The sequence below is a fragment of the Aquarana catesbeiana genome, linkage group LG09 (genome assembly GCF_042186555.1).
Source record: "Aquarana catesbeiana isolate 2022-GZ linkage group LG09, ASM4218655v1, whole genome shotgun sequence".
Classification (NCBI taxonomy): domain Eukaryota; kingdom Metazoa; phylum Chordata; class Amphibia; order Anura; family Ranidae; genus Aquarana; species Aquarana catesbeiana.
The window spans coordinates 53526035-53551386 of record NC_133332.1 but is presented as its reverse complement, the minus strand read 5'-3'; the positions used below and the strand labels follow the sequence as shown (position 1 = coordinate 53551386).

At 43.5% G+C, this 25352-nt stretch overlaps 1 protein-coding gene across 2 annotated transcripts; it reads right to left on the bottom strand.

Annotated features, from left to right (window-relative positions):
- Positions 1–828: 828 nt before the first annotated feature.
- Positions 829–23969, bottom strand: LG09H19orf47 (linkage group 09 C19orf47 homolog). 2 transcript variants are annotated; one of them, XM_073598506.1, is made up of 9 exons: positions 23850–23969; positions 12818–12861; positions 12125–12212; positions 9922–10036; positions 6654–6729; positions 5904–6038; positions 4237–4383; positions 3551–3621; positions 829–3472 (listed from the first exon to the last, which is right to left on the bottom strand). In XM_073598506.1, the coding sequence occupies exons 2-9, from the start codon at positions 12834–12836 to the stop codon at positions 2927–2929; spliced, it is 1197 nt and encodes a 398-aa protein (XP_073454607.1). In that variant the 5' UTR covers positions 12837–12861; positions 23850–23969; the 3' UTR covers positions 829–2926. The 2 variants fall into 2 exon arrangements, with proteins under 2 accessions (XP_073454607.1, XP_073454608.1); XM_073598507.1 differs by having other exon boundaries at positions 9937–10036.
- Positions 23970–25352: the final 1383 nt, after the last annotated feature.

Here is a 25352-nt window from a genome sequence, read left to right as displayed (position 1 = left end):
TAGAAAGCCCAAGAAGCACTAAACAGACCTAGTAGAAAGTGTTCTGAAAGGATCCTTGAGGGCAGGGAAAGATAGCGCCAAGCAGGCATAGTGTAGCACAGTTTATTATAGGTTAAAAGTATAACATAGTAAGTATATGTACTTACAAGCGGATGGGGTGAGGGATGACAGATCGTGAGGAATGACAGATCGCAAGAGAGGAAGTTCCGAGTGAGACAGGTACCATAGAACAAAATGGTACCCCCCAATGTACACACAGGGACTTTAACAACAACTGAGTACATATGTTAATTATAACATTTATAAAAAAAAAAAAAAAAAAAATATCAGTGCATACATCACTATACATTAAAATAGTAACAGAGCTGATTGAAAAGTGATTGTCTACTGATATTTACTAACACGTTTCAGGACGTGTAGAGTCCTTTCCTCAGGTGCATTCCCCTGAGGAAAGGACTCTTTACAGGTCCTGAAACATGTCGGGAAATATCAGGAGACAATCACTTTTCAATCAGCTCTGTTACTATTTTAATGTATAGTGATGTATGCACCAATTTTTTTAAAAACATTTAATAACATTTTGTAATCAACATATGTACTCAGTTGTTGTTAAAGTCCCCGTGTGTACATTGGGGGGTACCTTTGTTCTATGGTATCTATTTTTGGGATGTTGGCAATAACCTGGGGTTATCTGGATGGGATCTTTACTTTCCGAGTGTGAGACAGGGACCTTCCTCCATTGTGATCTGTCATCCCTCACCCCATCCGCTTGTGGGTGCATATACATACTTTGTTATACTTTTAACCTATAATAAACTGTGCTACACTATGCCTGTGTGGCACCATCTTTCCCTGCCCTCTTGTTTTACAGATTGTGGATCCCTAGTCCACTTTTAAAAAGGCAGCCTGCAAGCATCTATTTGTGTTAGCCAGACTTTTAGATATTGATTCCCATACCTCCGGGAATACGGACTCTTACTGACCTATTTCTAGCTTTATTATAATTGTATGATTATGGGACTAACGCTGTGATAGATTGTGAAAGGTGGATCCTTGCTCTTAAGTCCATAGGCTTGAAAAATGGATTGCTGAATCTAGCTGGAGATGGTAGAACAAGATGCAGGTTATCTCCTGCAGGCCCCTATTAAGACCCGGGCTTCAACACTTCCAACAGCCAAGCCAATAAAGCCAGCAACTTGGTAAACCAACACCTGGGACAGCAGAACCAGAGGGCCCAGAAAGAGTACACAGAAGTGTGACAGTCCAAGTACCATGTCTGCCTGGGCCAGTTCAATGCGCGGAGGATCACCAGAATGTCATCTGTGTCTCTATCCTGTGGAGCAGATGAGGAAGGAGTTTCAGCAAAAGAAACACGTAGAAGATCAGGCTGAACTGATATCACAAAGCCACAAAGGTGTCCACTGTGAGGGTCCAGGGATCCCTGGATCTGGACACAGAGACCGCTTCAATTACTAGTTAAAAGAATAAAGTTCACCTTAGAGCATGCTACACATTCCACCCATTTTTTTAAGGTGGAACATGTAATATGTTCAAACATCTGCAGCCTCCCCCCTCCCAATCCATCCCCCCGGCAGTCACAATTTGAAATCAGCAAGGCTGTGCAGGGCTCTGCCCACAGAACCACGACATTGGTTTACAGTTCCCTGTAAATGAATGCCTACAAGTATTGTCAGTGGCTCACAGCTAGTAGTTCTGTGAGGTCATTCAGGTGAGCGTTCCTGCAGTCCACTGATAATCCTGCTCCCAGGTAACTGCCTACCTGTATCGGAGGGACAGACAGACAGCCATCTTGAGAGTCTGCAGGAGCCTGAGATTGCACCCACGATCAGCTGATCACTGGTGCAATGCTCTGCAGGCCCTTTAGTTAAAAAATAAAATGCACATTCCTTCACCTGCAAAAAAAATGCATTTATTTATTCTTTTAAAAGGTGAACTTATCCTTTAAACCTGGAAGCCAGCAGGTCCAGCCCTGGTACCCCCACCCATAACAGGTCTTGAAACACTTCCAAGTGAACAGGTAATTTCCCGGAGTCCAGATGTTGATAATGAAGGATGTACACCTGCCAATTTGCCAATCCTGGAATATAGACAGCAGATAAGGCTGGTAAATAAAGTTTCACCGGAGCCAGAATCAAATTTGCCTCTCTATGGGCAACAAGACTTCTGGTACCCTTTGGTGGTTGATGTAAGCCACTGCTATGGCATTTTCTGACAGAATCCTGGTCAGATAACACTGCAGTCAAAAGATCCAGCATTTAAAGTTTAAAACGCTGAGCTCCACATCCACATTAACCCTTTGTGGGAATACATCCAAAGTGAGGTATTCCCTCCAGGGCTTCACCACTGTTGGTGCAAACCTCATCTTCTAGATAACACAGGCAGGTTTCTACCAGACTTCGCCCTCCCAGTGGGCATACTCTCACAGGAGTATTAAGGGGGCAGGGAACCAGCAAAATGTGAATCACATCCCTGAACCAATAGAGCACTCGGCAGCTCTCAGCCACATTAAATTGCTGGTGCCCAACAGTGTCCAGTGCACAAAGGCACATTACAGGCAAGGTCTGCTTTGCTTCTTCACAGCAGGGTCCAGGGGTGGCCTCCTAGGCTATGTCGAGGATTAATTTGTTTATCTGGAAAGCTGCAAACCAAGGCCTGGGGTATCAGCAACCAGTGAAGAAACCTGTTTAAAAAAAAAAAAAAAAAAAAAAAAAAAAGGGCTGAAAGAAGCCATTCATCTCCTAAGGACACGAGCAAAAAACTGTGGCTTGTTGGGAATGGGAGGGGTTATGCAGTGCTGACCTAACAATTGTTCCAGTGTCCAGTCTCCCAAAGGTAGGAGCACAAGTGTAGTTCCTGAACATCAACCTGTGTCCTGTAATATACAATAAAGAAAACAGTTTGCACTTCATACCGATTTTCTTCCTAACCGTTTAAAGACGCTTACACTGCGAGTATTGTCCATCTGAGCACTGCGGTTATCGCTAGAACTGGTCACGCGAGGATTCCCGATAGTTCGCTTGATGGTAATCTTAAAAGCTGTTGGGGGTGGCTTGCTACTGCTAACTTTGCTGTCTTGAGCTTCAGATTGCAGCTTTCCCAAACGCTTCACCAGTGCAGCCGAGGGCATTTTTCTTTTTCTTCCTTCCTCTGGGTTGACTCTTTTGACTGTGCCGAGCCTTTGTGCCATGCTGATCTTTGGAGTGGTGAGCTTGGCAGCGGCACTTGCAGGGGGCTTTGTGGCAAGTCTCCTAATGGTGGTGATGGCAGGCTTTGGTTCAGAGCTTGTGGCTTTGGCCTTCACAGTAACTCCAGGGGTAAGGTTCTCTCTAATAATGGTGGTACCCTTTCTCTTAAGTACACCAGCATACTGCAGAACACTGCCCTCTTCATCGCTCTCTGGTGAATGATCTTCACCAATTGAATCACCCAAACGGCTAAAGACTCCAGTGGGCTGTAAAAGCAGAAGGTAAGCAATGAATACAAGAGCACAATCAAAAAGTAACTGCCCCCAAAAGCACTTTCTACTCACCTTTGTTACGGTTGTTGTGTCCACATTGCTCTCTGCTCCCAGTCTGTCAAAGACTGACGTTCTGGTTAAACCTATAGCATGTTCAAAAAATAAAGGGAAACTTGTTTTCACAAAACAGCTAGAACTGATGTGTATTACAATATAAAATTTATTGACATCACTCAGTCAGTCCCAGGCTCCAGATCCATCCAGACTTTAATGTCGGGATCCACCCACATGCCTTGACCAGCAGCCGATTCAACCTCTCAGCGAACCACTGGGAGCAGCTGCTCCGGTCCTCTACACAGCCTGGCCCTCCAGTGAGCACGTGAGTTGAGGGGCAGAGCAGAAAGCAGGTGACTGATCTCCCTGTTCACTGAAGACTGTGAAACGAGAGATCAGCGGTCTTTGGTCACTCAGTTCTCAGTCTTAAGAGGCAGCGTGGAACTGATGCTGCATCCACCTAGGTGAGTAGGAATGTTTTTTTCCCCAGATCCCTGAACTTCTCTTTTAAATATCCTATAATTTTCCTGCATTCCAGTTATAGAAGAGGAAAAACTGGTAACGCCAGTTCACAAAATATGCCAATTAAAGAAGATTTGTTTTGCAGCCTCATTTCCCCTCTTCACAACTATTACAAAATAACTCTCAAGATTGGACATCTCATTCAGTAAACAGTTTGATGAACTGGCACCATAAAAACTCACTTTTAGCTGCCTGTTCTTCCAGAATTTTCTTTGTCCGAGGCGTGGTCCCCTTCGGCATATTAATGACATATTTCCCTTCGATCTCGGCTGTCACCTTGCGACGTTTTACTGGAACCTCTGCAGTGTCCGTTGGAGGTGAAGACACAGCTACAGAGAGAGGGTGGCCACAGAACAAAAAAAAAGTCAAAAATGTCCTATAACTAGGCAATAATTCTTAAAGGAGATGTAAAAGGCAGAAAAGATTTTTTATCTTAATGCATTAGTAAAAAATTGTGTGTGTAGCAGCCTCCCCAGCACCCCAATTACTTACCTGAGCCCCATCTCTCTCCAGCGATGTCCACAAATGCCGTCCGGGACACTCCTCCTGATTGGCTGAGACACAGCAGTGGCACCATTGGCTCCCGCAGCTGTCAAAGTCAATCAGCCAATCAGGAGAGAGTTTGAGCGAGTTTGAACGGACACATGGAGCTGTGACTTGGCTCCAGTGCCCCCATAGGAAGCTGCTGATTGTGGGGGCACTCGACAGGAGGGAGGGGTCAGGAGCAGCAAAGAGGGACCCGAGAAGAGGATTTGGGCTGCTCTGTGCAAAACGACTGCACAGAGGAGGGAAGTATGACATTTTTTTTTGTTAACCACTTCCCTACCCGCCTATAGTCAAATGACATCCACAGATGGGATCTCCCATCCTGGGTGGACGTCATATGACAGCCTCAGGTTCCCGGCCGCCTAGGGGGCGCGCGCAGCGTTGCTCGGGACCCGGTGCGTGTGCCCGGCGGACGCGATGTCCGCCGGGCACCCGCGATTGCACGTTAACCGGGCCAGACCGTGGATCTCTGTGTGTAAACACAGAGATACACGTCCTGTCAGCTCAGAGGAGAGCGATCTGTGTTCCCAGAACAGAGGAACACTGATCGGTCTCCTCCCCTTGTGTGTCCCCTCCCCCTACAGTTAGAAGCATTCCCTAGGAAACACATTTAACCCCTCCCCGCCCCCTAGTGGTTAACCCCTTCACTGCCTGTCACATTTACACAGTAATCAATGCAATTTTATAGCATTGATCGCTGTATAAATGTGAATGGTCCCAAAAATGAGTCAAAAGTGTCCGATGTGTCCGCCATAATGTCGCAGTCACGAAAAAAAATTGCGATCGCCACTATTACTAGTAAAAAAAAAATAAATAATTTTTTTTTAAAAAAATGCCATAAATCTATCCCGTATTTTATAGACGCTATAACTTTTGCGCAAACCAATTAATATACGCTTATTGCAATTTTACCAAAAATATGTAAAAGAATACGTATCGGCCGAAACTGAGGAAAAAATTTGTTTTTTTTTAAATTGGGATATTTATTATAGCAAAAAGTAAAAAATAGTGTTTTTTTTCAAAATTGTCCCTCTTCTTTTGTTTATAGCGCAAAAAATAAAAAACGGCAGAGGTGATCAAATACAACCAAAAGAAAGCTCTATTTGTGGGGGAAAAAAGGACGTCAATTTTGTTTGGGTACAACGTCGCACGACCGCGCAATTGTCGTTTAAAGTGCGACAGCGCTGAAAACTAAAAATTGGTCTGGGAAGGAAGGGGGTGAAAATGCCCGGTATTGAACCGGTTAAACAAGCCTTTACAATTACTTTAAATAGTTTGTTTGCCTGAATTAAACTCAAACTACCTGACTGTGCGTTCTTCAGAGCCACTTTGTTGGAGACTGTAACAGAGATCTTAGATGTGCTTGTTTCAGGTCTGCGGACAGGGGTGGATGGAGGAGAGTCTCGACTTAGACTGTTTGCAATCATTCTTGTGGCTGCTAAAAAAAAAAAAAAAAAAAAAAAAAATAAAAATAAAAAATAACATATTACAAAAAAAATCTAAAGCTGCTTTTCTAGAAGAATACTTCAAGTACATTAGCATCAGTTAGGTGCAGATATGATAAATAATAATGTAGCACCTTTCGCATATTTAAAACATGAAGCAGATCATTCCTGAATATTCACTAGTTCTGTAGGACAAAACTACATATTGGGGGGGGGGGGGGGGGGGGGGATTGTAGTGCCTTTTTTTTTTTTACATAGGTAGTCTGTTTAAAAAAATTATATAATATATACAGTATATATTCTCAGATGTCTGCACTGAAGTTAAATCTCAAGCAATACCGTGCAACTGTTTGGCCAATGCTCTTCAAGGCCAATCCACTTCTAAAAAGGATGCAGATTATATTAGGTGGGTATAATGAAGTCCCCCCCCCCCCCCCCTTTTCAGAAATCAGTTTCAATGAGAGATTGCAAAAGAAACTGCAATTTCTTAAAAACAAAGAAAAGTATGAATCTGCAAAGACGTTTGATAAAATCCTTACAGCTATATACTGTATAGCTCACTTCAATTAACATAATTTTACAATTAAACAGTGTTTAAAGTTACTTACGGCTATTAGCATTCCTCCGTAGTTCATTCTGCATGCTGGCCTGGTTAGAAGGCTCAGTCACAGCTTTACAAATATCCTATAGGAAGCACAAAATAAAAATAAAGTTAGCTAAACAAATCCAACGAATAGCTTTCCTTGCATGCTGCAATTCCCGTTATTTTTGCCATTACACCTATTTTGTCACAGACAACCCATCACACATATGAAGTCAGGTTAGCCATTTAACGAAAACCTGTATTTTGCCCAAGCAAAAAATGCGTGCCCCACCAGCAGAACACTCTTTCCATTTGCTCTCCATCCACTGCATGCTTTCAGCAACCAGTTCTAGGTATGGAGGAGTATGTAACACTCTCCCCTCCCAAGTTCGAATGCTGGTGCCTGATAATTGATTGTTCAGGCACCCAGTGCAGTCACACGGGGGCAGGGAGAGATCTCAAACCCGGGTAATCTCCAAGTTGCGGCCACATTACTAATTTTCCCTTGCTTTGAATGGCTGAATAGAGTAATGGGGGGGGGGGTAAACATGTGCAGTTGGTGGGACCCTCATTAAAGTGAACCTGTATGAGGAAAGCCCATGTTCACATAGACGCTGAACTCCAGACCCCCCCCCCCCCCCAAAAAAAAACAGTCTCCGCTAGAGGTTTCTACAGAGTACATTTTAGTTGGAAGATTCATCCTAGTCACGGGGGGAGGAATACAGTAAGGGCTCATATAAAAACAGGTGCATTTGGGCCATACAGCACCAGAATATAGCATTATTCCGCACGCAGGAGTCCAAAGGCATAACAAGCAGCCTATTCAAATCAATGTCAGGTTGTCAGCTGCACAGCTGTAACCACACATCCGACTAGCGAACTGTCTTCTTCCAGGGCCACTCACCCATCCCTGTATGCGGTAACCACTCAGATGTGCCATTACAGGCATACAGCTGTGGTGTAGAAAGAACAATGGACTGATGCTAGTATGGACTTTCATGGTACTGTACAAAGGCTTAACTATACACAAGATGAAAATATGTTTTAATATATTGTTGAAATAAAAGCTATGTATAAAAAGACACAACCAAAAGTGTCCTAAACATTAAGCACTATATATTTACAGACGGGATGACCTTGGAAGATAACAATTGTCAACTTAACATATACCATCTGTGTATTGGGTGCTCGACATGTTTCGCTGGAAGACCACCACTTCTTCAGGAGCATAACATGAACATAATATAGTATATAGAGCAAACAACACCTTTTAAATTCTATAAATAGAGAATAGTAAGAGAAGAAAAAGTTGATTACATTTGTAGAAATTACGGATAACATGAGATGAACGAGTATAGTAGTATCCCCTTGATGGTGGGCCCAAAAAAAAAAAAAAAAGAAGGACTGACCTGTACTTTTTGGGCCCACGCATTTGATCTCGTCCTGGGTAAGACAGCATCCAGGGGATATTACTATACTCGTTCATCTCAAATTATCCGTAATTTCTACAAATGTTGTAATCAATTAACTCTTTCCTTGCTATTCTCTATTTATAGAATTTATAAGGTGTTTGCTCTAGAATACTATATAAAAAGCGGTGGTCTTCCCGCGAAACATGTCGACCGCCCAATACACAGATGGTACATGCTAAGTTGACAATGTTTATCTTCCAAAGGTCATCCCATCTGTGAATATATAGAGCTTAATGTTTAGGACACGTCTGGTTGTGTCTTTTATACATATGTATGTTTTAATGTATTTTTGAAATACATTTTATTTTTATATTCATCTTGTGTATGTTAAGCCTTTGTACAGTACCATGAAAGTCCATACCAGCCTCAGTCCATTGTTCTTTCTATATATTTGTTAGGACATAGGTACTATTATGTTTTGCTATAGTTGGCACTTCCTTAGAACATACAGCTGTGGTGTCTGACTTCCTGACATTGAGAGCCCATTCACACAGGGGCAACACGACTTCCAGCGCGACTTTCGGAGGCAACTTGGACACGACTTGAGTATGAATCACAGCACGACTTGGAGCAACTTACAACACAACTTGAAGTCGCCTCCAGGACAGGGAACTTTACAAGTGGCCAATCAGAGCTTATCAGCTGTGTGTGAGAAGGAGGGGGCTGGCTGTTTAGTGGAGTAAATTACTGTTTCCTTTCTGCTTCCTGTAAAGTTGCCTCAGTATGAACAGTGATCAGACTTGGAGGCAACTTCCATTGAAATCAATGGGTACAAGTTGCCTTCAAGTCGGATTGAAGTAGTACAGGAACCTTTTCTGAAGTCGGAGCGACTGCAGTAGTGTGCATTAAGACAGATCCATTCATTTACATTGATTTTTTCATGTAGCGCGACTTGAGGCGACTAGGGGCGACTTGGGGCGACTTGAAGTCGGATCCAAAGTTGCCCCTGTGTGAATGGGCTCTGATTCTACAGGCTGCTGGCCATGGCTGTACACAACACCTGTAGACTAATGGGCATAGAAACACACTGGATTCTATCACTGTGCACCCAAATGAATCCATGTGCACAAGCCAAAATAGCCCTTTCTCTGCAGGTACTTCAGTCAGGTTATGGCTTATGTTCACTTCTCGAGTGTCCCTGGAAAAAAAAAAAACAAAACAAAAAAAAAAAAAAAACCCAGGCCTCTACTTTATGCTTTTGAGTGACTCAGCTGCAATGACAAAGACAGTTTTAAGGCTTAACCCTGTCTGTATCAACACTCCACCCCATTTATCACTCACTGCATGTCTTTCAACAAAACAATAGCGCAGTGCTGCATAAAAAAAGGGGAAGGAGGATTTAAACATTGTTACCAATTTATGCAAACTAAAAATAGGTAAACAAAATATATATTGGAAATAAATTCTGGCATTTGTACAAGTTGGACTAGCTCCTGTTTTTTATTGTGTGCCCCGAGTACAGGAAAGCTATAGTGTTGTCATCTAATACTGTATACATCTTCACTTATAAAATTAACTTGACAAAAAAATGGTTACATGAAGGCAAAAGTTGCCTGTTTTGCCCTGCAACTTAACAAAGACGACAATGTGACTGGTTGCTATGGACTGTCATGAAAAAAAAGTTGAAAAACTGGTTTCTCAAGCAGTTAGTCAAAGTGATAACTGCTAATCTGGATTCAAATGGTAATAAGGGGATAGTTCTCATCAAAAGAAGAAAAAAAAAAGAAAAAAAAAAAAAAAACACACACACTTAGCTATGGTTGACTTCACGGTCAGCTAGTGCTTAATAGGAGGTCAAAACTGAAGCACATTTTCAATTACCTGTTGATGAACTACCTTTGCATGTTTCAGTATGGCAATCACATCACCCACCACTGTAATGCCCAACTCATTCATGATCTCCTTGTTCAAATCCAAAAGCATGTTCTTGCTGATCCTATGATTAAAAAAAAAAAAAAAATAATAAAAATTAAAAAAAAATGCATTTCACAACTCTACACATCTTAGCCCTGTCTGAATGATAGCATGCCCCTTCCTTTCCCATTGGCATCCCATTAGCTTCAACTCCGTCCTGAGGTGCTGCTTCCAGCTAGACACTAATGCCAATCCACACATACACTCATTTTATTTTAGAGCAGAGAAAGGCTCAAACCTCAGTCAGGTTTTCCTGCTAACTGTTACTACTTTGTGTATATTTCTGTTCTGGTAATGTCATGGGACATGAGGTGATGGGAAATCTCCCTAAAAAGACACCAACAGCAATAAAACCTGACAGAGGTTTCCATTCTTCCTCTACTCTAGCCAAAAAAAAAAAAAAGAAGTTTTTGACCAAAGTTCCAATTATATTAACAACGCAAACATTGGTAATCTATTTGGGGTTTTGAACTAGTTAGTTGCAAACTGGGCAGAGCGAATGGGATTAGCGTTACTTTGTTTGAACGCAATGATACCCACGGTACATCTCTTCACAGCAAAGATAGTGATACAGTTTAATGCAATGAGAAGAAATTTATGTGAAAAATATAAGAGTAGTTAAATGAAAAATAGATCACAGGACCATTCACCACTTCAATACAGGGCACTTTTACCCTCTTCCTGCCCAGTCCAATTTTCAGCACTATCACATTTTGAATGAAAATTGCGCTGTCATGTAACACTATACACAAACTACATTTTTAGAAGTTTGTTCACTCAGCTAGAGCTTTCTTAGGGTGGCATTTAATTGAAAAAAAAAAAACAACCCCCGAGTTTATTTTTCCGTTTCTGCTATAAAATTTTGCAAATACTAGGGCCAAAACAACTAATCAATTAACCTCCCTGGCGGTATGATTATATCTGATTTTTGAATGTCAAAGCGGTACATTGTTTTCAAAACATTCAATGTTTTGCATTAAAACTTGTTTTATATTGTAGGCCTGTAATTCTTAGGAATAACTCACTTAAATCTGTCCACGAGTTTAGTAGACACCCCGGGATTGATAAAGTTTGAAACACGAAATCATAAATTATAATATAATAAATAACTATAAAAAATAATAATAACACATTTTATTCAATAATGTAATCAAATCAAAAAACACTGAAATTTTGCTCAGTCGCAGAATCGTAACTGTCGTCACTTTGTGTCTAATGACAAATGTCCCCATGAATCACTATCGCTCAATTCTGCAAGTTATTCTAAATCACTATTGCCGTTTTCTAGCTGGTCTAAAACCGCTTTTGAGGGACGCTTTTTGGTTGCCATGGACGTTCTCAAGTTTCCATTCCAGGCAGAAAGAACAAGATTTATAATAGATATAGAAAAAAAATCACAATGATAGTGATGTCCTGTGATTGGCCCTGTCTGTACCAGGTGATCACATTGACCAATCACAGCTAGCAACACAATGGATGGCATGAAAGGAAGCAATCCATTGTTTACAACGGTCATGTGATCTGCTGTGATCTGTGATTGATTACAGCGGTCACATGGTACCGGCAGCAAGCTGACACACTGATCAGTCATCGGCTGTGTCTGGTGGGCATATCTGGTGACATATTGCGCCGATGCAAAGTGGATGTGAACAAGTGGAGCTTCCCCTTTTGGGTCTTGCTCTGCTTTAAGTAGTAGGTGTAAGGACTATTTTTGGAGAGAAAAAAAAAAATATTGTTTAGGGTCACTTCAAGTCCAGGTAATATGATTCTATTCATATTAAAAAGTACCAGAATTTTTTTCTAAAGTATCCAGCTGCAAACTTAAGCAAGTTCAGCCTGGGGTCCCATCCAAACAAGAATATTAAACAGGTTGGGGGTTACATGCTAGACATGGGAGGGCTGCAGAGCCCCCCCCCCCCCCCCCCCCAAAAAAAGTTTGATATGCCTGGCATATTATACATGTTCCACTTTAAAACTAGATTTTCACTTTGAGTAGAAGGATGTTGACTCAAAGAATGAGTAAGCTGGACAATGAGGTGGAACAGCTGGCTCTTCTCACTACTTCTAATGCTTTGTTTACCCACATTGCTGCCTAGTAATATCTTCTCACCTGTTGTCCACAAATGTCACAGCATAATTGACAGCAGGTCCTGCGGGAATGCCGGCATCCTTGAAGAAGCTGATCCACTCTGAGGTGGCTGAAAAGATAGAAACCACTTTAAAGTGAACTTTTAGGCCTTGTTCAAATATGTGTGTTGAATGCACATTGCAGACGTGTTTTATATGTGTTACCATTGAACGCCAAATCGCGTTTTGATGGAAAATGTATGAAAAATGCAGCAAGCAGGACTCCTAATGCAATGCAGTTAACGTTTTCAAAAATAGGACTGGCGCCCAAGTAGAATAAAGGTTGGCAAACTAAAATAATTGGTAGTGCCTGCTTGTAGATTTTGTTATCTTCCACAATACCTAGGAGCCAGGAAACTTGGGGGCTACCAATCTGCAATCTATGTTAGTGTGTAGCTCCCCCTAGCAGGAAGGGGCTATTCTGACATGTCCACTCCAATGCAAGAGAGTCAAAAGTTGCACATTGAGCAGCCCATATCACGGTACTAAGCAGTTTAAAGGAAACCTGTGCTGAGAGAAATATGAAGGGCACCACTGTTTACTTCTGGTTGTCATATTGATCATCATCACTTCATCTACATCTCCCCCATTGAATATCATAATAGGTGCAATGCTGGAATTGTAGCAATAGCCAGTAACTAAACAAGAACAGAAAATACTAATAAATGTGTCTTACCCATAGTTATGGAAGCCATGATGTGACCACTCCACAAAGGATATCTGAAAGGCAGACAGGGAATATTAAGTTCCAAGGATCATCTTATAACAAGATATACACAAAAATTGTTCCATACAGAAAGATGAAGGACAGAAGGCAGCAGTGAACACAAAAGATTTGGAGGATGATCAATACAGAAGGAGTTCAGTGGGCTGGTCAGGCTGCACCCCCTCCCCACTCATTGACACACAGGACAGCAGCTGGGAGACAAAAATAACTCCTGACTCTATGCATAGCTAGCTCCTCTATTTATGGCCAGGACTGGGATGAAGCTCTGATACATGCAAGCATGGAAGACTCCTGATAAAAAGTGCAGAACTTCGCCCCATTGCAACCAGATTCCCATATTCATTTTCCCATCCATTCATTTACAAACATGAAAGGGAGAATCTGATTGGCTGCTATGAGCGTCAAGAACAATTCTTTCTGCGGAAATGTGTGATCATAAGGTACAGGTATTACACACCGCTCAATGCCCTACCTCAGAATCGTGCTGGTGTAGAAACAGAAGAAGAAGGACAGCAAAAAAAGGACTAATGCTGCGTACACACGATCGGAAATGCCACCAGCAAAACTCTGATGAGAGCTTTTTGTCGGAAAATGCGACCGTGTGTATGCTCCATCGGACTTTTGCTGCCGGAATTCCAGCCAGCAAAAGATTGAGAGCAGGTTCATATTTTTCGGTCGGGAAAAGTTCCTATGCGAAAGTGAGTTCGTCTGTATGCAATTCGGACGCGCAAAAAATCACGCATGCTCGGAAGCATTGAACTTCATATTCTCGGCTTGTCGTAGTGTTGTATGTCACTGCGTTCTTGATGGTCGAAAGTTCAGAGAACTTTTGTGTGACCGTGTGCATGCAAGGCAAGCTTGAGGAATTCCGTTGGAAAAACCATCCAAGTATTTTCTGACGGAAATTCCGATTGGGTGTACGCGGCACAAGTGCTCCATTGAGTCCACAACCCCCCCCCCCCCCCTTATTTTTTTGTTCTGTTTTTGAAAAAAAAAAAAAAACTTTGACCAAAGCCAAGTCCACACAATCAAAAAATTGGATGAAAAATACAGCTCTAGTGATTTAAAGATCTACACTATATTGTCAAAAGTATTGTGACTAGAGCTGGGCGATTTTCTCCAAAAAAAAAAAAACAAAAAAACAAAAAAAAAAAAACAAACTCGATTCACGATTCGAAATCAGTTTTTTTTTTTTTTTCTTTTTTGATGGACACCACACCGGTCCTGAGGAGCTGCGGGCGGGAGTTTTTAGGCGAGGCCGCAGCTTCGGCCTAGTCCGCGGCATCCAGCCTCACGCTGGTCCTGGTGAAAAAAAAAAAAAAAAAAAAAAAAAATCTAAAAAAAATAGATTTGCTGAAAATTTGAATCGATTTGACCTCTCAACTCGATTCAAATCGATTTTTTCCCCTAGCCCTAATTGGGACACCTGCCTTTACACGCACATGAACTTTAATGGCATCTCAGTCTTAGTCCGTAGGGTTTAATTACTGAGTTGGCCCGCCCTTTGCAGCTATAACAGCTTCAACTCTTCTGGGAAGACTGTCCACAAGGTTTAGGAGTGTGTCTATGGGAATGTTGGACCATTCTTCCCAAAGCGCATTTGTGAGGTCAGGCGCTGATGTTGGACGAGAAGGCCTGGCTTGCAGTCTTCGCTCAAATTCATCCCAAAAGGTGTTCCAACAGTTTGAGGTCAGGACTCTGTGCAGGCAAGTCAAGTTCCTCCACCCCAAACTTGCTCATCCATGTCTATATGGACCTTGCTTTGTGCACTGGTGCGCAGTCATGTTGGAACAGGAAGGGGCCATCCCCAAACTGTTCCCACAAAGATGGGAGAATGAAATTGTATGTTGATGCCACAGGCCAAGTCCCGAAAAACAATCCCACACCATAATCCCCCCTCCTCCACTAAATGATTTGGACCAGTGCACAAATCTCTATTGGGTTTAGGTCAGGTGAGTTTGCTGGCCAATCAAGCACAGTGATGTTATGATCATTAACCACTTGCCGACCGCCTCACGCATATATACGTGAGCAGAGCGGCACGGGCAGGCAAAATCACGTACCTGGTACGTGATTGCCTTCCCGCGGGCGGGGGGTCCGATCGGACCCCCCCCCGGTGCCATCGGCGGTCGGCGTTTGGCTGGGAGAGTTGAGAGACGAGGGGGAGACCATCCGATCGTGGCCCCCCCCTCGCGATCGCTCCCAGCCAATGAGAAACATCCCCTGCCTCTGTATAGTACACAGAGGCAGAGGATGTGATGTCATCTCTCCTCGGCTGGCCAGTTTCCGTTCCAGCACCGAGGAGAGAAGACATGTAAGTGCACCAACACACACACAACACAGTAGAACATGCCAGGCACACTAAACACCCCCGATCCCCCCCCGATCGCCCCCCGATCCCCCCCCCCCCTGTCACAAACTGACACCAAGCAGGTTTTTTTGTTTTGTTTTTTTCCTGATTACTGCATAGTGTCAGTTTGTGACAGTTAGCAGTGGTAGGACAGTTAGTATTAGCCACCTGTAGGTCTAGGGTACCCCCCTAACCCCCCCCTAATAAAGTTTTAACCCCTTGATCACCCCCTGTCACCAGTGTCGCTAAGCGATCATTTTTCTGATCGCTGTATTAGTGTCGCTGGTGACGCTAGTTAGGAACGTAAATATTTAGGTTCGCTGTCAGCGTTTTATAGCGACAGGGACCCCCATATACTACCGAATAAATGTTTTAACCCCTTGATGGCCCCCTAGTTAACCCTTTCACCACTGATCACCGTATAACTGTTACGGGTGACGCTGGTTAGTTCGTTTATTTTTTTTAGTGTCAGGGCACCCGCCGTTTATTACCGAATAAAGGTTTAGCCCCCTGATCGCCCGGCGGTGATATGCGTCGCCCCAGGCAGCGTCAGATTAGCGCCAGTACCGCGAACACCCACGCACGCACCGTACACGCACCGTACACCTCCCTTAGTGGTATAGTATCTGAACACATCAATATCTGATCCGATCAGATCTATACTAGCGTCCCCAGCAGTTTAGGGTTCCCAAAAACGCAGTGTTAGCGGGATCAGCCCAGATACCTGCTAGCACCTGCGTTTTGCCCCTCCGCCCAGCCCACCCAAGTGCAGTATCGATCGATCACTGTCACTTACAAAACACTAAACGCATAACTGCAGCGTTCGCAGAGTCAGGCCTGATCCCTGCGATCGCTAACAGTTTTTTTGGTAGCATTTTGGTGAACTGGCAAGCACCAGCCCCAAGCAGCGTCAGTTTAGCGCCAGTACCACTAACACCCACGCACGCACCGTACACCTCCCTTAGTGGTATAGTATCTGATCGGATCAATATCTGATCCGATCAGATCTATACTAGCGTCCCCAGCAGTTTAGGGTTCCCAAAAACGCAGTGTTAGTGGGATCAGCCCAGATACCTGCTAGCACCTGTGTTTTGCCCCTCCGCCCGGCCCAGCCCAGCCCACCCAAGTGCAGTATCGATCGATCACTGTCACTTTTTTTTGTAGCGTTTTGGTGAACTGGCAAGCACCAGCGGCCTAGTACACCCCGGTCGTAGTCATACCAGCACTGCAGTAACACTTGGTGACGTGGCGAGTCCCATAAGTGCAGTTCAAGCTGGTGAGGTGGCAAGCACAAGTAGTGTCCCGCTGCCACCAAAAAGACAAACACAGGCCCGTCGTGCCCATAATGCCCTTCCTGCTGCATTCGCCAATCCTAATTGGGAACCCACCACTTCTGCAGCGCCCGTATTTCCCCCATTCACATCCCCAACCAAATGCAGTCGGCTGCATGAGAGGCATTTTCTTTATGTCCTCCCGAGTACCCCTACCCAACGAAGCCCCCTCAAAAAAGATGTGTCTGCAGCAAGAGCGTATATAGACGTGACACCCGCTATTATTGTCCCTCCTGTCCTGATAATCCTGGTCTTTGCATTGGTGAATGTTTTGAACGCTACCATACACTAGTTGAGTATTAGCGTAGGGTACAGCATTGCACAGACTAGGCACACTTTCACAGGGTCTCCCAAGATGCCATCGCATTTTGAGAGACCCGAACCTGGAACCGGTTACAGTTATAAAAAAAAAGGGTAAAAAAAAAAAAAAAAACACAAACAAAAATAAAAAAAAATAGTTGTCGTTTTATTGTTCTCTCTCTATTCTCTCTCTGGTGTTCTGCTCTTTTTTACTGTATTCTATTCTGCAATGTTTTATTGTTATTATGTTTTATCATGTTTGCTTTTCAGGTATGCAATTTTTTATACTTTACCGTTTACTGTGCTTTATTGTTAACCATTTTTTTGTCTTCAGGTACGCCATTCACGACTTTGAGTGGTTATACCAGAATGATGCCTGCAGGTTTAGGTATCATCTTGGTATCATTCTTTTCAGCCAGCGGTCGGCTTTCATGTAAAAGCAATCCTAGTGGCTAATTAGCCTCTAGATTGCTTTTACAAGCAGTGGGAGGGAATGCCCCCCCCCCCCCCCCACCGTCTTCCGTGTTTTTCTCTGGCTCTCCTGTCTCAACAGGGAACCTGAGAATGCAGCCGGTGATTCAGCCAGCTGACCATAGAGCTGATCAGAGACCAGAGTGGCTCCAAACATCTCTATGGCCTAAGAAACCAGAAGCTACGAGCATTTTAGGACTTAGATTTCGCCGGATGTAAACAGCGCCATTGGGAAATTGGGAAAGCATTTTATCACACCGATCTTGGTGTGGTCAGATGCTTTGAGGGCAGAGGAGAAATCTAGGGTCTAATAGACCCCAATTTTTTCAAAAAAGAGTACCTGTCACTACCTATTGCTATCATAGGGGATATTTACATTCCCTGAGATAACAATAAAAATTATTTAAAAAAAAATATGAAAGGAACAGTTTAAAAATAAGATAAAAAAGCAAAAAAATAATAAAGAAAAAAAAAAAAAAAAAAAAAAAAAAAAGCACCCCTGTCCCCCCTGCTCTCGAGCTAAGGCGAACGCAAGCGTCGGTCTGGCGTCAAATGTAAACAGCAATTGCACCATGCATGTGAGATATCACCGCGAAGGTCAGATCGAGGGCAGTAATTTTAGCAGTAGACCTCCTCTGTAAATCTTAAGTGGTAACCTGTAAAGGCTTTTAAAGGCTTTTAAAAATGTATTAATTTTGTTGCCACTGCACGTTTGTGCGCAATTGTAAAGCATGTCATGTTTGGTATCCATGTACTCGGCCTAAGATCATCTTTTTTATTTCATCAAACATTTGGGCAATATAGTGTGTTTTAGTGCATTAAAATTTAAAAAAGTGTGTTTTTTCCACAAAAAATGCGTTTGAAAAATCGCTGCGCAATTACTGTGTGAAAAAAAAAAATGAAACACCCACCATTTTAATCTGTAGGGCATTTGCTTTAAAATAATATATAATGTTTGAGGGTTCAAAGTAATTTTCTTGCAAAAAAAAATAATTTTTTCATGTAATCAAAAAGTGTCAGAAAGGGCTTTGTCTTCAAGTGGTTAGAAGAGTGGGTGATGTGTGACATAAGCTTCTAAATGTTGTGCATAAAATGCCAGGACAGTTCAAACCCCCCCAAATGACCCCATTTTGGAAAGTAGACACCCCAAGCTATTTGCTGAGAGGCATGTCGAGTCCATGGAATATTTTATATTGTGACACTAGTTGCGGGAAAGAGACAAATTTTTTTTTTTTTTTTTTTGCACAAAGTTGTCACTAAATGTTATATTGCTCAAACATGCCATGGGGATTTGTGAAATTACACCCCAAAATAAATTCTGTTGCTTCTCCTGAGTACGGGGATACCACATGTGTTGGACTTTTTGGGAGCCTAGCCGCGTACGGGACCCCGAAAACCAAGAACCGCCTTCAGGCTTTCTAAGGCCGTAAATTTTTGATTTCACTCTTCACTGCCTATCACAGTTTCGGAGGCCATGGAAAGCCCAGGTGGCACAAAACCCCCCCAAATGACCCAATTTTGGAAAGTAGACACCCCAAGCTATTTGCTGAGAGGTATAGTGAGTATTTTGCAGACCTCACTTTTTGTCACAAGGTTTTGAAAATTGAAAAAAGAAAAAAAAAAAATTTTTTTTCTGGTCTTTCTTCATTTTCAAAAACAAATGAGAGCTGCAAAATACTCACCATGCCTCTCAGCAAATAGCTTGGGGTGTCTACTTTCCAAAATGGGGTCATTTGGGGGGGGGGTTGTGCCATCTTGGCATTTTATGGCCTTCAAAACTGTGATAGGTAGTGAGGAGTGAAATCAAAAATGTATGCCCTTAGAAATCCTGAAGGTGGTGCTGGGTTTTCGGGGCCCCGTACGCGGCTAGGCTCCCAAAAAGTGCCACACATGTGGTATCCCCGTACTCAGGATAAGCAGCTGAATGTATTTTGGGGTGCAATTCCACATATGCCCATGGCCTGTGTGAGCAATATATCATTTAGTGACAACTTTTTGTAAATTTTTTTTTTTTTTTTTTTTTTTTGTCATTATTCAATCACTTGGGACAAAAAAAATAAATATTCAATGGGCTCAACATGCCTCTCAGCAATTTCCTTGGGGTGTCTACTTTCCAAAATGGGGTCATTTGGGGGGGGTTTGTACTGCCCTGCCATTTTAGCACCTCAAGAAATGACATAGGCAGTCATAAACTAAAAGCTGTGTAAATTACAGAAAATGTACCCTAGTTTGTAGACGCTATAACTTTTGCGCAAACCAATAAATATACGCTTATTGACATTTTTTTTACCAAAGACATGTGGCCGAATACATTTTGGCCTAAATGTATGACTAAAATTTAGTTTATTGGATTTTTTTTATAACAAAAAGTAGAAAATATCATTTTTTTTCAAAATTTTCAGTCTTTTTCCGTTTATAGCGCAAAAAATAAAAACGGCAGAGGTGATCAAATACCATCAAAAGAAAGCTCTATTTGTGGGAAGAAAAGGACGCAAATTTCGTTTGGGTAGAGCATTGCATGACCGCGCAATTAGCAGTTAAAGCGACGCAGTGCCAAATTGTAAAAAGTGCTCTGGTCAGGAAGGGGGTAAATCCTTCCGGGGCTGAAGTGGTTAAACCAGGTATTGGTACTTTTGGCAGTGGACAGGTGCCAAGTCCTGCTGGAACATGAAATCAGCATCTCCATAAAGCTGATCAGCAGAGGGAAGCATGAAGTGCTCTAGAATTTCCTGGTAGAGGGCTGTGCTGACTTTGGACTTGATAAAACACAGTGGAACAACACCAGCAGATGACATGACTCCCTCAGAGGTCTCAAACTGGTGGCCCTCCAGCTGTTGTGAAACTACAAGTCCCATCATGCCTCTGCCTGTGGGAGCCATGCTTGTAACTGTCAGTCTTGCAATGCCTCATGGGACTTGTAGTTTCGCAACAGCTGGAGGGCCTCCAGTTTGAGACCCATCATTGCTGACTGTGGAAACTTCACACTGGACCTCATGCAGCTTGCATTCCGCGCCTCTCCACTCCTCCTCCAGACTCTGGGACCTCGATTTCCAAATGAAGTGCAACATTTTCCACAGTCCACGATGATTTGGGGGGTCATGTCATCTGCTGGTGTTGGTACGATTTCCCTGCTCTGACACACCTGTATGATGCAAACATAGTCTAACCCCCCCACTTACTCGATCCAAAAAAGATTTGCCTCTTGCTCTACAAAAACCACTTGACCAACAAAGATTTACCCCCCTTCATGACCAGGCCATTTATTGCAATACAGCACTGAGTTACTTTAACTTACAACTGCGCGGTCGTGAGATGCTGTACCCAAATAAATTTTTTTTTTTCCCCACAAATAGAGCTTTCTTTTGGTGGTATTTCATCACCTCTGCGGTTTTTATTTAAAAAAAAAAGAAAAAAAAAAGAAAACCCACACCATTTCTTCAAAAATTTAGACCAATATGTATTCTGCTACATGTTTTTTGACAATTAAAGCAGAGGTCCCCACCAAAAGAACAATTAAAAGCCAGCAGCTACATATACTGCAGCTGCTGGCTTTTAATAATCGGACACTTACCTGTCCTGGAGTCCAGCGATGTTGGCACCTCAGTTGATGTTTCCATCAGCTGTTGGTTTCTGCCGCCGCCATTGCGGGTGAGGGAACCCGGCAGCATAGCCTTATGGCTTCATGCCGGGAACCCTACTGCACATGCGTGAGGCCCCACTCCTCTCACCTACTCCTCTTTCTACCCCGCTCCTCTCTCCTACTGGCACGGCGACAGGGGTATCCATCTTTGGAGCCGGCGGTTATGGATACGAGTGAGCCTAAGATGGCCCCCACCCATCTCCATACCATAGCAGGACGGAAGCGACGTCAAAACATCACTTCCGCCCATACATATTAAAAGGGACATTTTTCTGTTGTCATTTTTTCAAATGACAACATTTTTTTTTTTTGCATTTCCAAATATGAGATGTGAGGACTTTTTGACCCCAGATCTCATATTTAAGAGGTCCTGTCATGGTTTTTTCTATTACAAGGGATGTTTACATCCCTTGTAATAGGAATAAAAGTGACCCAAATTTTTTATTTTTATTTTTTAAACAGTGTAAAAATCAATAAAATCAAATAAAACAAAAATTTTTTTTTTTTTTAAAGTGCCCCGTCCCGACGAGCTCGCGCGCAGAAGCGAACACATACGTGTGTAGCGCCCACATATGAAAACGGTGGTCAAACCACACGTGAGGTATCGCCACGATCGTTAGCGCGAGAGCAATAATTATAGCCCTAGACCTCCTCTGCAACTCAAAGCATGCAACCTGTAGAATTTTTTTAAACGTCGCCTATGGAGATTTTTAAAAGGTAAAAGTTTGACACCATTCCAGGAGCAGGCGCAATTTTGAAGCGTGCATGTTGGGTATTAAGTTACTCGGCGTAACATTATCTTTCACAATATTAAAAAAAATTGGTCTAACTTTACTGTTGTCTTATTTTTTTTTATTCAAAAAAGTAAATTTTTTCCAAAAAAAAAGTGCGCTTGTAAGACCGCTGCGCAAATACAGTGCGAAAAAAAGTATTGCAACGACCTCCATTTTATTCTCTAGGGTGTTAGAAAAAGAAAACGTATAATGTTTGGGGGTTCTAAATAATTTTCTAGCAAAAAAAGTGTTTTTTAACTTGTAAACACTGAGTCTGAAAAAGAGGCCTGGTCTTTAGGTGGTTAAGCATATATTAATTGGTTCGCGCAAAAGTTATTGTGTCTACAAACTATGGTACATATACTGGAATTTTTAATTTTACTAGTAATGGCGGCAAACAGCGACTTATAGCGTTTTACTAGCTCTGACTAAAGTTGAATAATGCCCTTGCTATAGGTATAGGTCAGGTGTGTCAAGCTCCATTTCATTGTGGGCCGCATCACCAGTATGGCTGCCCACAAAGAGCCGGTTGTACCAGGGGTGCGCTTCGCACAGGGTTCAGAGGGTGCGCTACGCACAGGGTAAACACTGCGCACAGAGATCTACTGGGTCCCAGCTCTATGATTACTAGAAACATCCTCCCCTCTTACTACTGGATCCCTCCAGCCGATCCCTGATGACTAAGGATGAGCTCCGGCGTGTTCGAATACTCCAAGTGCAGAGCCCGCCAGGAAGTCGGCACGGCGCTGCGCTAATCACAGGCAGTGAGACATTTACCCGATGTGTGGCTGCAGAGATCGGGAAATGTCTCACTGCCTGTGATTAGCACAGCGCCGACTTCCTGGCGGGCTCTGCACATGGAGTGTGCGAACACGCCGGAGCTCATCCTTACTGATGACTGGATCCCAGGAACTGCACACATGATGACTGGATCCCAGGATCACCAGATCCCCCCCCCGATCTTCTTCTTTTCCTCTTTGTTAGCTGGAGACAGTTTTTATTTATTTTTTGTTACGGGGTGCGCTGAATACAGAGTGCAGGGTTCAGGGGGTGCGCTATGTACACTGTGCAACTACACCTCCCCCCCCCAAACAAAGCTTCCTCACATCTCTCTCTCCTACCTGGCCTGGCTCTAGTACCTCCCTGTGCCTTGCAGAGATCGTTCTCTCTCAGATTCTGACGATCTGTCCTCACTGTGTGTACAGGGATCCGTTAGATCCGGGAGCCACTGAGAGCAAAGCTGTTCCTTGTTAACACAGAAATCTTCTGTGTTTACAAGTGACAGTGGAGGGTGAGATCCAGAGGTGGTGGAATGGAGTTCTGCCACGATCCAGCTGCAAAACTGGGTGCGAGGGCCACGGGACAAGGACGGGGGGGGGGGGGGGGGGGGGGGCTGGATTCGGCTCATGGGCCTTGTGTTTGATGTATGTGCTGTAGTCTATTCATATACCTCCTGAAGTCTGTCTGGAATACTCCCAGGATGCAGCTTAGTGAGGCCTAGTCATCACTGCTCACCTCCACCATCACAGGAGTGAGCTCTCATATGCTGAGCTCAGAGCTACTACATCAGGGGGGAGAAAGAACCATGTGAGAGGGTTTGAATCAGAGACAGAGCTCACTGCTGTGATGGTGGAGGTGAGGTGTAATGACTAGGCCTCACTTAGCAATGTCCTGGGAGTATTCCAGCCCTGAGGAGGTACGTAAACGGCCTACACCTATAGTAAGGACTTTATTCATCTTCAGTCAGAGCTGCTCGGTTTGTTTTTATCTGCAGAGGCAGTTTTGTGGTAACCATGTAAATATTGTTTTGCTTTTTCCTCTGCTTTTAGTGGAATTCACATTTGGGGGGGTTGTATTTTGGGTGGTGGGTCCCCTTTAGGTCACACACATGGACGTAGATTGGATCTTGTGGTCTCCGATCCTCCACCGTGTATGACAATATTGCTGAAGTAAAGGATAGTAGAACCTTCCCCTCCCCCTCATCCATGCTTAGACTTGTAGTGCCTCACCTACAGGCAGCACCCAGCCGGACACAGGCCCGGAGACATCCCCACAAAGCACACCGCTAATACCAGAACACTCACATAGGAATAAACAATAACACAACACACATTACCCGCTCTCTCCCCGCAACCGCCGCCACCTCCACGACAAGAAATCCTCTTCCTATGTTCTCAACCGCTCACTACCTCATCCGCCCTCCGCCAACCAAAAAACCGCCCAGAACACTCTCCCTTCTGCTCATTGGCCGATAAACCCATAGGGCCCGCCTCCCGCTGCGCTGCTTGTATTGGGATTTGTAGTTTTCACGACACGTTGGGGGGGGGGGGAAGCGCGCCCTGCGTCGTGACGTCGCTGAGACGTAAGGGAATTCCTACAGTACGTAGTGACCAAAACACAGCCTGGCGCCATTTCCTCCCCCCTGACCTAGATCCCTAACGTGTTGTTACTTCTGAGGGGATAGTACTGTGGGGCCGTGTATGAGGGATGTGCTGACAGCTACATTAATTGTTGCTGATAGTAACCAATTGGAGTTCACTTATTATTTCACCAGGCTGGTGTTTAAAATAAAACAAGGATTCTGATTGGTTTGCTATGGACAGCAGGAATGTATTTGTTAGCACAACTTTCCCCCAGAGACCTGTGTGTCTTCAATAACTTCACCATCATTGGGAACATATAAGCCTGGTACACACTATTGAGCTTTTTTCCCCTTCAACCGAGGGGTTTGAACAACAAAAACTCAGCTCCAGTCTGAGCCGCTGTACTAACTATGCAAAGTTAGTACAGCGATCTCCACTGCTGTTCTGTTCTGACAGGGGGATGCCACCCCGCCAGAACACCGATCAGTGCTCTGCCATAGGCTAAGAATGCTGATCGGGAGTAGGTTTGCCACCTCATCCCTTTAAAACCAAACACACATTAATTGTACAGGTTCTGTGGTTGATTAAGGTGGTAATTAAACTCACTTGGTGCCTTATCTGCATTAAATTAGCCTCAGAACCTGTGTAATTCATATGTGTTCGGGTTTAAAGGGATGAGGTGGTAACCCTAATCGGGAGTCGGTCAGCTGCTGGTTTTCCAGCATGGTCGTCCGTCAGAAGCCATCCAACAGGCCGGTGTCCTGTCAGAATATCGCTACCTATCAGAAAAAGTAACGGCAGTTCTGAGCAAAGAATGCTTACCGCGCATGTGCCATGCGTTCCAACATGGCCACTGTGCTCTCCTTAGGTTTTCTAATCTGACAGAACACGGAGGCAGCAAGGAACATCTTGTTACACCCAGGCAAGTCTTGAATTTCACACCTATTTTAGCAGTAAAGTCACCTTATATACAGAAATACAGTATTTTTAAATCTGTGACACTGTTTGGATGTTGTATTTGAAAAGCCTGCATTCAGAAGGTGGCGACGGCCATCTTGGTACACCCCGCACTGCTCAGCGCCAAACTGAGGGACATTTTTCGACTCAGTCGTGGTGAAATAGTCTATAAGGTGAGTTAACTGCTAAAATAAGTGTGAAATTCAAGACTTACCTGGGTGTAACAAGATGTCTGCTTCCGCCTTCGTGTTTTGTCAGATTAGTAAACCTATTGAAACACATAGCGCATCATATAGGGT